This window comes from Plecotus auritus (assembly GCF_963455305.1).
Source record: "Plecotus auritus genome assembly, chromosome: 9".
Classification (NCBI taxonomy): Eukaryota; Metazoa; Chordata; class Mammalia; order Chiroptera; family Vespertilionidae; genus Plecotus; species Plecotus auritus.
Genome location: NC_137783.1, coordinates 97,999,992 through 98,012,989, shown reverse-complemented (window position 1 = coordinate 98,012,989; position 12,998 = coordinate 97,999,992). Strand labels below are relative to the sequence as shown.

The window sequence follows — 12,998 nt, the reverse complement described above, 5'->3', positions numbered from 1 at the left end:
GAAGAGACAGAGCAGAAAGTAATCATTCTGATTTCCCTCAGACATTTGAAATGATTGACTATCCTCTTCTCTCTTTTTCTTTAAGCCTCACTGGAGGATATGTTATTTATTTATTTTTAGAGAAAGAGGAAAAGAGAGACAAAAACATTGATCAGTTGTCTCCACAACCAGGGATTGAACCCAAAACCCAGGTATGGACCCTGACTGAGAATCAAACCCGCAACCTTTTGGTGTATGGGACAATGCTCCAACTAAGCCACCCAGCCAGGACTATCCTCTTCTTATACAGTTTTCCTTTCGCTTTCAAAACCTGCCCTTGCTTGGTCTCCGCCTACATGGTGTTTTCTCTTTTTCTTCTTTGCTGACTCCACAGTCATCCATTAAGTTCTATAATGAGGTCTGCTAAAAAAGAAAGCTATTTAGAGAAGTACAAAATAATGTAATATGTTGATTGCTAAAGGGAGAAGGGCTAGAAGGGAATTTAAAAAGTTGCATGTGTCTCAGGGGAGGAGGAAGTTACCACTGGAATGAGGAAATTAGGGAAGTGTCTTTAGAGGAGTTGCCCTTTCAGAATTGTCTTAAACATCAGGTAGGATTTAGATATATGGAAATAAAGTGAGGGGCTTACATGTGAACCAGCAAGAAGATCAGGAGCAAAGGCACAGAGACAATACCATGGGGTGTGAATAAGGAATAGCAAGGAGTTCAAATGGCCAGATGTTAAGCCTCCTGATGGAGGGTGGGAGGAAATTATATTAGGAATGTCCTGTGTAGCCAGACTGTGGATGCCTCTGGGTGACCTCAATGCCATACCATCATCCTATCTTCTTCACTGCATGAACTCCTATAGGGCGGGTACCTACCAAATTCAATTATTTGTGTGCCCCAGTACTTAAAACACCAAAACGTCTGGCATTAAAAAATAGTTTTTAATCATTCAAATCTCATCATTAATAAATCACAGGAGCCTACATACTGGTTCCCATCCTACCATTAACTCTCTCTCTATGAGCCTGAGAAACTAATGTGACTCCTGCCCTTTCAAATCATAGCTTCCTCAGCTATAAAATAAAGGATTTGGTTTGATGGGCCCTCAAGATTTTAACTCTGTGAAAATGATCTTTCATGAAGTCATTACTTCACCTACTGTCTCCAAAAATCAAGTTTTGTCATTTTACCTCCAAATGAATCACATTTCACTTCAAATCATGAAGACTTTGTCAAATGAGGAAGCACAGTTTTTAAGAATGGGTCTTTAGCCCAGCTAGTGTGGTTCAGTGGTTGAGCATCCACCTATGAACCAGGAGGTCATGGTTCAATTCCTGGTCAGAACACATGCCTGGGTTGTGGGCTTGATCCCCAGTAGGGGACATGCAGGAAGCAGCCCATCAATGATTCTCTCTCATCATTGATGTTTCTATCACTCTCTCCTCTCTTCCTCTGTGGATTACAGACTGATGGGTGGGAAGCTTGAGAAAGGGATGGCTATTAGGAAGCTGCTACAGTAGTTCAGGTGGGTTGTGAAGAAGACATGACTACTGAAAGGAGGAACAAGAATTATTTTTCAATATAGAAAAGACAGAATTTGACAGTTGGAAATGAAAGGGAGTGAGGAAAGGGGGAAGTTAAAACCTGAGTTATTTTCAAAGAGCAATTTATTTTTTTAATGTATCTTTATTGTTGAAAGTATTACAGATGGCCCCTTCATGTGTTTTTTCCCATTGACCCCCTCCACTCCGCATCCACCCCTCCCAGACCTTCACCACACTATTGTCTATATTAAAGAGTAATGTATGATCATATAATCGTTTAACCAAATTCTTAAACAGCTGAAAAAAATTAGTGGAACTTAGTAATTTGGAACCCCAGGCTAGTGTCACAACATGACCCTGTCAAGTTGAGGAAGACTACTTTAGTACACCCACGTAGATGAGAATCCTCCCTTGACATAATGAACCTGATTTCTACCCCAGGAGCACTGGGGCCACCATATTCCTCTGAGAATGTTCATCTCAGAGTCAAACAGAGTGAAAGAAATAAAAAGGGTTCTCTGTAGTTGGAAAGCTTTGCAGGATCTCCAAAGCTAATCATCAGAAAAGGGGGGGAAAGGGCTCTAAGCCTACCACAGAACAACTAGCCTCAAAGAATGCTTTCAGGCAAGTGATGACTCTAATGCAGGGGTGGGCAAACTTTTTGACTCGAGGGCCACAATGGGTTCTTAAACTGGACCGGAGGGCCGGAACAAAAGCATGGATGGAGTGTTTGTGTGAACTAATATAAATTCAAAGTAAAGGAGCGGAGGGGAGAGCAAGAGAACCCTCTGCTCTTTCGGCTCCGTGGGCCGGATAGAACAGCTGAACAGGCCGGATCCGGCCCGCGGGCCATAGTTTGCCCACAGCTGCTCTAATGTCAACCCCAGTAATTGCTTAATACCAAACCGCTTTTTATTGAGCAACTACTATAGATCAGGCATCATGTTCTACTTACACTTGGCCCAGTTTCCTCACCAATAAAACTGGAAATAGTAAGACCTAGTTTCCAGCATACTTGTGGCGTTAAAACTGGGAAGATTGCTATGGCAAATTGATAAATGCAAGGAGTTATCTCTCTTTACCTTTAGTTTAGCATACACCTTCTTTCCTAATTTGCTGTTTCCATCTCACCACCTCCCTCCTCACACGTTGTAATCTGTAGCGATGCCAGCTTACCCACAGTCCTCACTGTGTCTCCTCACTTCCACACCATGCCTAGGGTAAGCCCCATTTTTTGCTTTCTTTTTAACAGCTGATACTTCCCGTTCAGAGCACTCATCAAAAACAGTGATTAAGTAATCATCTCCATGATTATCTTATAATATCTTTATGCCCCATCAGACACAGATTCCATAAAAGCAAAGACTTATCCATTTCATCCCCCCCTCTAAATTCCTCTGCTTTTCAAGTGAATGAAAACGTTTTCTCAGGCAGGACTGTATACCTCTCAAATCCTCAAGTTTTAAAACTACTATTTTAATAAAATGCAGTAAAACAGAAAACAAAAAATTATTTCAGTGCCACTTTGCCTGTCCTGAGAGTAACTGTGTTTCTGTCAACACGGCCAGAGTGAGACAGATACTGGGTTTCCTTTTGTTGAGGTCAGGCCTCAAGGACTCCAGTCACCTCTTACTTGCTAGCACCCCACACACTCCTCCCTCAATAGCTCCATGACTTAGAATCTGTGCTCCTTCTAGTCTCCAGCCCTCCCAGCACCTCATCCCCACCACTTTAATTCTTCTCATCATGATTTATATAATCTATAGGCAATGCATAGCCACCACAGTGATGTCCTGGGAAGATACACTTAACCTTGGTACATATAAGAATTGGAGGAAGGAGAAACCAAGATGGCGGCATAGGTAAACCTAAACTGCTGCCTCGCACAACAATTTCAAAACTACAACTAAAAGACAAAACGGACATCATCCAGAACCACAGGAAGGCTGGCTGAGTGGAAATTCTACAACTAGAAGGAAAGAGAAAAGCACACTGAGACTCAGAGGAGCTACAGAAGGCAGAGGTAGAGAGACGTGAGCATGGAGAGGACTGGCGGCTGAGTGCATGGCTGGCTTTCTCAAGCGGGAGGGAGACAGAAGCTCCTGACTGTGCTGAACTCCAGTTCCAGGTGAGACTCTGGGAACCCAGACTCATTCGGGGAGAAACTGGACTGTCTGGCAGTGGGCAAAACTCGAGGGTGGCTTTCTCTCAGATGTGCTTGCAGCAATTACTGAGGGACACTGAGACTCAGGGGCCTCATAGTGCAGGGCTGACAGGAAGCCAAGGATGTCTGCTCCACCCTGAGACTCCACCCCATCCAAGCTGAGCACAGAGGCTTTTGCAATTTTGCAAGTCTTGTCCCATAAGGGTGTCTCCAGCACAGAAGTTCTCCCAGCATAGACAGAGCTGATCCTCACAGCCAATTGGCCTGGAGGATAATTCCTCCCAGTGATACCAACAACAATCAAGACTTAACTACAACAAGGCTGTGCACACAGTCCACAAAGGGGTGCACCAAGAGTGTCCACCTCAGATAACTGGGGAGGCTGAGCCACTGGGCCCTATAGGACACCTAACACACAAAGCTACTCTACCAACTCAGGGAAGCAGCAAAAATGCAGAGACAAAGAAACATCACAAATGAAAGAAATGGAGAAAAGCAAACGACTGGATATAGAGTTCAAAACCATGGTTATAAGGTTTTTCAAGAATTTCCTAGAAAAGGCCGATAAATTTGGCGAGACCCTCAAAGATATGAAAAAGGACCAACTAGAAATTAAACATACACTGACTGAAATAAAAAATATTATACAAAGTCCTAACAGCAGACTAGAGGACCTCAAGAATCAAATCAAAGATTTGAAATACAAAGAAGCAAAAAATACTCAACCGGAAAAGCAAAAAGAAAAAAGAATCCAAAAATCTGAAGATAGTGTAAGGAGCTTCTGGGACAACCTCAAGTGTACCAACATCCGAATTATGGGGGTGCCAGAAGAAGAGAGAGAGCAAAATACTGTAAACCTATTTGAAGAAATAATGACCGAAAACTTTCCCCACCTGGTGAAAGAAATAGACTTACAAGTCCAGGAAGCGCACAGAACCCCAAACAAAAGGAATCCAAAGAGGACCACACCAAGACACATCATAATTAAAATGCCAAGAGCAAAAGACAAAGAGAGAATATTAAAAGCAGCAAGAGAAAAACAGTTAATTACCTACAAGGGAGAACCCATCAGATTGTCAGCTGATTTCTCAACAGAAACTATGCAGGCCAGACGGGAGTGGCAAGAAATATTCAAAGTGATGAATAGCAAGAACCTACAATCAAGATTATTCTACCCAGCAAAGCTATCATTAAGAATTGAAAGTCAGATAAAGAGCGTCACAGATAAGAAAAAGCTAAAGGAGTTCATCACCACCAAACCAGTATTATATGAAATGCTGAAAGGTATTCTTTACGAAGAGGAAGAAGAAGAAGGTAAAGATAAAAATTATGAACAACAAATACATATCTATCAACAAGTGAATCTAAAAATCAAGTGAATAAAAAATCGGATGAACAGAATAAACTGGTGAATAATAGAATCAGGGGCATAGAAAGGAAGTGGACTGACAATTCTCGGAGGGGAAAGGGGTGTGGGGGGGGGGCGGGAAGAGACTGGACAAAAATCATACACCTATGGATGAGGACAGTGTGGGGGAGGTAAGGGCAGAGGGTGGGGTGGGAACCGGGTGGAGGGGAGCTATGGGGGGGGGGGGAGGGATGAGGAACAACTGTAGTAATCTGAACAATAAAGATTTATTAAATTTAAAAAAAATTAAAAATAAAAATAAAATAAAAATTAAAAAAAAAAAAGAATTGGAGGAAAAGAAGACTAGCAGGAGCCAGGTGGTATGATAGCAGAACAGTTAAATAATTGCTAGTACTGTCCCCAGGCCAGGGCAGTGAGTGGTGGAAGAGGCATAATCACTATCTGATTTGGAGATTGATGGTGTGTACAGGTCAAAGAAGAAGGAGAAAAGATGGCAGAGGTTTCAAGCCTAGTGAGTGGGAGAAAAAAGTATAGTTAACACAAACTAGAAAGTCCAGAGTGTGTGAAAAAATGTATAGTTTAGACTTACAAATAGCACCCTTTATTATTTATCCTTAAGAGGGGGTGATTGTGGATATTGTCTATTTATATTCCCTTGTTGTTGCTCTCCAATTCCTTTTGTACTCTCCAATTTTGCTATGTTGAGCATATATTACTTTATTAATAGAACTCAAATCCTGTTTTTTAATGCAACCTTGCTATTGACATATTGATCTTGCAAGATAAATGAGATATCATAAAAACGAGATGCCCGACAGGAAGACAGAACTGTATGTCTGGAGCTTATGAGAAGGCAAGGTCAGATGCACAGTTCTGGAGCTATCAGCATAGTGTTTAAAGTCATGAGAATGCATGAGATCCTCAAGAGAAGGAGACAGAATTAAACAGGGCCAGAGAATAAACTTCTGTCTCAAGCTGTCCAGCCTGAAGTCAGTCACAGGGAGTAACCGGTGCTAGGTACAAGCACAGGAAATATCAGACTAGCTAGAGCTCGTCCTGCCTGCTCAGGTTTAATCTCAGAGACTTGGCTGGGTGTGGTGTGGCCAGAACCCTCTCTGTGCCACCAGAGTATTTTGGAGTTACCTATATTGATACCTTTCACTCACAATTACAGTGCCTTGCTTTGTGCCATCATGGCCACTAAAACTGTGAACTTTTTGAAGCCAGGAATCAAGTCTTGTTCAATTCTTTATCCTACTTTGTTTTTCCCTCACCCAGCACAGTGCTTAACACATAACCAGGCATTTAATATACAAATCTGCTGGAGAAAACAACCACACACATAAGAGTTGCTCCTCTCCATCCCCTCCTTCCCTCAAAGGACTTAGCTTTCCTTGGTCAGTCTGCTATGTGCTCTCCTGCCTGAACTAGTTCTAGCTGAGGGGACAAGTCCCACGTGCCTAATGCTCATGTGTTCTAATGACTGTCCTGCAAGAAGCCCTGCGGTGCTTTCACACACATCCCTCCCCCTACTTTGAAAGTTCACCCTTTTGCTCAGTGTACATATTATCCACCTGTAAGCACAGAGCATTTTAGTCTACACGGTAATTAGAAAATCTACAACTAGCCAGGCAGTAAACTGCCCAGCAGAGAGCAGCCCCAATTAGATATGCGTGTGTGTGTGTGTGTGTGTGTGTGTGTGTGTGTGTGTGTGTGTGTTTGACACAGTGGTTCCAACTGTAGCTCTTTCTACATTTCTAGGTTATATTGATATTTCAGATCCTTTTTCTAAAACTCCTTGGAGAATCACAGTATTTTGAAATAGATACTGAAAAGATGGTCAAGCCCAAACTCACATGGAAGCACGTTATAACATCTAAAACAACACACCACTCTGACCCACAGAATCCCATAGCCTCCGGTGTGGGGAGTCCGTGTCCCAAGGCTCCCAGCTCTAGGTCCAGGCTGCCTCCCTCATTCACTCTGCCTGGTGGACAGGTAATGTCCTCCAAAGCTTCTCGTCACCCGGCCTAGGCTGGGGAAGTTAGTACAGAGGTGCCCCGCAGGAAAAGATTTTTCTTATAAGTTGGATCTTGTTTTAAATACATAAAGGCCTTGATTATTGAGCCTTGGTGAAATGTTTACATAGTGAAGAATTGTGTTCTAAATAATCTACCCACTTAATTCATTTTCCACAACACTGGTTAAATCTACAATTGGGTTTTCTGCTGTTCCTGTTCTTCTTGGACACTTGCTAGCTCTTGTGACCTTGGGCAAGTCCTTTGCCTTTCTGACTCTTAATCTTCTCTAATACAAAACAGATTTAACACCACCTACTCTGCCTGCACCCTCAGGGATGCTGGGAAGAACAAGCTGGAAAATGTATGTGAAACTGGTTTGTAATTATAATTACAATAAGAGTAATGGCTAACATTTATTCAGCATTTATTTTGTGTCAGGCACAGCTTCACATGAATTAATTCATTTCATTTCTTTAACAAATCTAAGATGCAGATTTTGCTATTGTCCCCAGTTAACAGTCAGGAAACCAAGACATAGAAGCCAAGTAACTTGCACGAGTTACTTGGAATAAGGAGTTGGAATAAGTGACCACACACTACCTGAACATAGTAGAATATATTAAAACTGATACAGATGGCCAGAGATAGTACAAATATGATATCACAGAAAAATCAAACAATTGCCATTTTATAGATGTGGCAACTCAGGTCCAGCCATATTCCATGGCTTACCCAATGTCAAGTATTATATATTTAGAATATCTATAATTTAGAACATGTATAAGTATTCCTTTTTTAAGTTGTGGAAAGTAGAGCAAAGCAGTTAGGAACCTGCGTGCTGGATTCAATGACAAGTTTTTAAATTCCAGCATGACCATTTAAAGAGCTATTTTCCTGGGAAGTTAAAAATTAAACATGTGTGGACAACTGTAAGAATAAATGCTTAAGTAATGTTAGCTATTCCTCTGCCCCAATCCCTACAGCTAGGTCCCAAAGCATGTCAAGAGCTCTAGAGAAAATTGTACAGTTCTCTTTGAAAGTGCTAATAGCATTAAGATTTGGAGAAGAGGAGGAAAGAAAGAGTTCAAGTGTGAACTTTTTGTTTACTGTTTTTCTGATAAATCTCTAAAAAGAATAAAACCTAAAATTAAGAATCAAATCTTCATAAATACATTTCCATTCCATTTCCTCCCACTGTCTGCACAGGGGACTGAATAATATCCAGAAGCCCATTAGAAATAGGAGGCAAAAGGAGAGCTAACCAAAGAAGCAAGGCCTTCAGAGGGGAAGAGGGCATAACCCCTGTGGCCCACCTGTACACCAGGCACTCACAGGCCTATGGCCATAAACAGCAGGGCTTGATTCCAAGACAGACAGAACTGGGTCAACTCCAGCTCTCCACTTATGATCCATGTAGCCTTGGGCACAGTGACTCAATTTTTCTCTCTAGCAAGAGCTTCTGAACCCATAGCTGGCCCAGCCGCTCCTCTAGGGTGGAATCAGTGGGAGTCTCCTGTAGGGTTTGTGGGATTTATCCCATTGGTTTCAAGGCCAAGTTCACACGCCCTGAAAGGTAGTTCCTGGAGTCTTTCAGGATCAGACTGGCCAGTCTAAGTGGCCACAAGGGAGATACTGTGGGAATGTGTTGGACAAATAGGACCCCAGTTGGCATTGAACCAAATGAATATCAAGAGTGTAACTGAGCCAAGATTCCCTCTATAGCAGGTTGACTTGACATCCCATCAGGACAGGACAGGTCTCTCTCTCATCCACACCCACAACCCTCTCTAAGCAAGGCCCACTACCTGTTCTTTCCAGGTACACACCAGAGTTGAGGCCAAAGGAGGAAGAGAAGCGTTGCTATGTTTGAAGAGTGAGGCTGTGATTTGAAGGTACTATAAAGTATATTTAGCTAACTGGAGTCTGGGTGAGCAGCTGAGGCTGTATTTCATGAATTCATCCCTCACAGGGCTACCTATGCAGCCTAAAACATGTTAGTACTATGCTCCAGACATTCTTTCCCACAATGGCCCAATTTCCCCCAACCAGCTTTGCCTGCTGCCCAACTTCTGACTCAGCCTACAGGGCCTTAGAGATGGAGGCTGCCAAGAACAGGTTCCTGTAGAACCTCAGCTTTGGGACAAGAAGCTTGCCTACTGAGATGCTGCATGCACACCACCGTATCTGTAGCAGTGACTTTCCAAGGCTTCTCAGATTTCTCATCTACCCCAGCTTCTGTGACTATAGTCTCTACACAACCTTAGTCCAGAACCAAGGCTTGGGGAGGCATTTCTAAGCTTGGCAGTTGAACTGCTCATGATAATATGTTGTAAAATGGCAAAGCTGAACATGGTGCTGGGTATTTTGAAACAGATTATATGGACTATAATACAGGAACATAAATTATTATAATTTAATCAGCACATTTATATCATGTGTTTCTTGCCTAGCATTCATATACATGTTTAAAAAAAATGCCCGGCCATTATGGCTCAGTGGTTGAACATCAACCTATGAATCAGGAGGTCATGGTTCCATTCCTGGTCAGGGCACATCCCCAGGATTGTGGGCTCGATCCCCAGTAGGGGGCGTGCAGGAGGCAGCTGATCAATGATTCTCATCATTGATGTTCCTATCTCTCCCTCTCCCTTTCTCTTTGAAATCAATAAAAATAAAAAAGCAACTACTGTAACAATAATCCTTGTAGTTCTCCTAGATAGAAGGTACTATCTATCATCTTTAGCTAGCATTCCTTAGTTGCTCACCTCTCATTTGTTGGGAGAAAGTATTTTGCCTATTTAAGGAAACAGACCAATAGGTTAGAGAACTCACCTAAAATCACCCACAACATATGGGATAAAACAGGGATTCAGACAGAGGGAGCTTGACTCTGCAATTTAGGCTCTTAATCACTGTGACCTTCTTTCTTCCCTGTCAGGGGAGGACACTAAGACCCATGGGCATTCTATAACATGCTGGGGTCACATTCTTACTTACACTAAGTAATTATGGCTACAGTTTCTTTCAAACAGGAAGCTAATTCTAAACCTGAACCCTGGAGACTTCCAACTCATCCAAAAGAGTTTCAGACACTGAAATGCAACAACAAAGTGCTCAGACGAATAGTGGATTTTCTGGATGAAAAGCCCGATCAGATAGTGGCTGATGACATCTTCCGGTCTCTGATAACCCCTGTGCCATGAAAGCTGCTCAAGATGACTCTAAATGCACGCATCTGTCTCCATGCCAAGAGTGTTTCATAAGAATTTATCATAAGACCTGGCAGCTGATGATTAAAGAGGCACTAAAGGCCCCAGAATCAGAAAGGCCTTTTCAAAAACGTTCCACATTTGTTCTTGCTCCAAGCCATGATAAAGTGTTTCCAGTCGAATGCACCAGCTAAAATGAACCTGTTTTCTGAAAGAGAAGCAGCTAGTTCTGTCCAAGCACCTCAAGAGGTTCTTGGTGCCACAGACCATAAAACAGTCAGAGGTGAAGTGGGACTGTTTGAAGTAAAACCGTCAGAGATGAAGTGGCATTGAAGAGATTCACCCCAGAATCCCAGAGGACCTTAAAACTTCTGAGCACCACATGTGGGATCTAAGTAACAAAATAAACTGATGAACGGAGTGGATCCAGAGACATGGAAGCATAGAACAGAGTGCAGTATATCAGAGGGAAGTTGGGGGAGGGTAGGTGGGTGGGAGGTAATCAACCAGGGACCTTGTATGCATATATGCATGCCCTATGGACACAGATGAGGCCATGCATATATGGGGTGGTAAGGGCCTGGAGCAGGGGACCGGGCTGGAGGAGGTCAATGGAGGAGAAAAGGGGGCATCTGTAATACTTTCAACAATAAAGAATGAATTAATCAATTTTTTTAAAAAAACTTCTGAGCAGGAAGATTCCTGAGCTGTCTGTCATTGTCCAACCCCTTCCCATTGAGCAGGGATGCACTGAACTGCAGGGACTTGTCTGAAGTTACTGAGTGGTAGAGCCAGGACGGGTAATGAGGGGCTGTACAGGGCCAGGTTGCAAACATCCTCAGTCCAGGCACTCACTCTTGGAGTACACACTTTGCATCTTCACACTCCCCTGTGCCTAACTCCTGGTACAAACTCTTGGAATCAAATTCTGATTTCAAACACTATAAAGAAACTTCTCATTTTCTAGGTTTCTCAATGACAATTTAGGACCAAATCAAGAAGTCGTATGGTTAATGTCATAAACCCTTGGACAAAAGTGCCCCTAAAATATATACACAATCTCCTTTTGATAGATGACAAAGAGATAGAGATGGAGTGTAGGTGCAGAGGAGAGAAATAGTACTTTAACTCTGTAAGTCTTTGGCTTACTCAAAGCAGACAACCTCAGACTCGCTTGACTGAGGGGAGAAACGAGGAGAAGAAAGATGGAATAAAGTGAGAGACTGAAGACAGGAATTGGTAAGCTCCTCTAGCCAGGAACTCCCTGGGTTCCCGCTGTGAACCCGTCTAGGGCCTTCCCCTCGGTTGGCCTGCGCAAGGAAGGCGGGCAGGACACTCAGGGTCGCGTCACCAGCACGACTGCGGGAGCCCAAAGCCCGGAAAATGAGCTGGAGGCCAAGAACTGAATGCAGCTCCAGAGAGTCTCCCTCTGCGTCCCGGAGCGGCCCGCGCAGGGCAGAAGGCTCCCAGGAAAGGGTGTGGGAGGTAGTTACAGCAACCGCTCCACGCGCCAGAGAACGCGCTGCAAGTTTCAGCGAGAGCGAGAAAACTTTTTTGTTTTCTTTGCAACCAAGTTTCCAACCCACCAGGAAAAGTCTCTTTCGGCGCAGCGCCCTCGGAATCTCCACCTGGCTCTCCCCCTTGGCCGCCACCCTTCTGCTGGGGGCTGGGAACAGGCTGCGAGGCGCCCCCGCCCGGGACCTCCTTCCCGGGTTCTCACCTGCGATGTCCCAGAGCTGCAGGCGCACCACTGTGTCCGGGTCCCAGTGAAGCACTTTGAGCGCGAAGTCCACGCCGATGGTGGCCCGGTAGTGCGAGGAGAAGTTCTGGTGCACGTAGCGCTTAATGATGCTGGTCTTGCCCACGCCCAGGTCGCCGATTACCAGCAGCTTGTACAGGTGCTCCTTGTTCGCTGCCTGCATCCTGGCTGCCCGCCCGTGTAGTGCCGAGCCTGCCTGGCCGGGAGCGCAGCGGGGCCTGGGCGGGAGAGAGACTCGTGGAGCGCCAGTGCGAGCTCAGGGAGGGGAGGCGGCGGGGAGGGGGAGAGGGCGGGGGCGGGGGCGGGGGCGGAACTACTCCCGGCCTCCTGGAGAAACGCCCAGACCAACTCAGGGGTTAATTCTCCTTTCTCCTCCGCGCTGTGCCGCCTTAGGAGTGCATGCAGGAGCGGCTCTGGGACTGGAAAGTTGGGGGTTCCGTGTTAATGCCTCTTGCAGGGGTAATGCATACAGCGCTGCACAGTTTCCAAAGAGTTTTTCGCGCCTGTGCTCCTGGCCATAAAGCTGTGAGGGGTGGATTTTATTTTCCATGTATGCGAGCCAGAAAACTGGGTGTCAAAAAAGTTATGTGAATGGCAGGAGATGATAGTGACAAGCCTGGCTGAAGACTGGAGCCACCCTCCCACATTGTAGAGAGAACCTGGAAGAAGAGACAGTGTATTATACACTTTCAAGAGGCAGGATTTGTGCAGGTCCTGCATGCCCTGGCTTTTGAGGCAGTGACCTTGGGCAAGTCATTTGAGCTGCCCCAGCCTCCTTCTGTAGTAAGATGGTAATGGTGAAGCACACCTAACAGCCGCCTTGGATTGTGAACACGGAGCAATGTCACACCTATTCAACTGTTTATAGTCCAACCCGGAGTACAATTGGGCTGAAACACTGAGGCTGGACACTTCAGATCTGAGTTTCATTGATAGACTGTTTC

At 44.4% G+C, this 12,998-nt stretch overlaps 1 protein-coding gene across 1 annotated transcript in view; it reads right to left on the bottom strand.

The window, feature by feature from the left end:
- The window catches only part of RAB38 (RAB38, member RAS oncogene family), a 52,079-nt gene extending 39,833 nt beyond the window's left edge, over window positions 1–12,246 (bottom strand). The window contains exon 1 of the mRNA XM_080640823.1: window positions 12,016–12,246. Coding sequence (XP_080496949.1) covers window positions 12,016–12,217 — 202 coding nt within the window. The 5' untranslated portion in view covers window positions 12,218–12,246. The remainder of the gene's footprint in view (window positions 1–12,015) is intronic.
- Window positions 12,247–12,998: the final 752 nt, after the last annotated feature.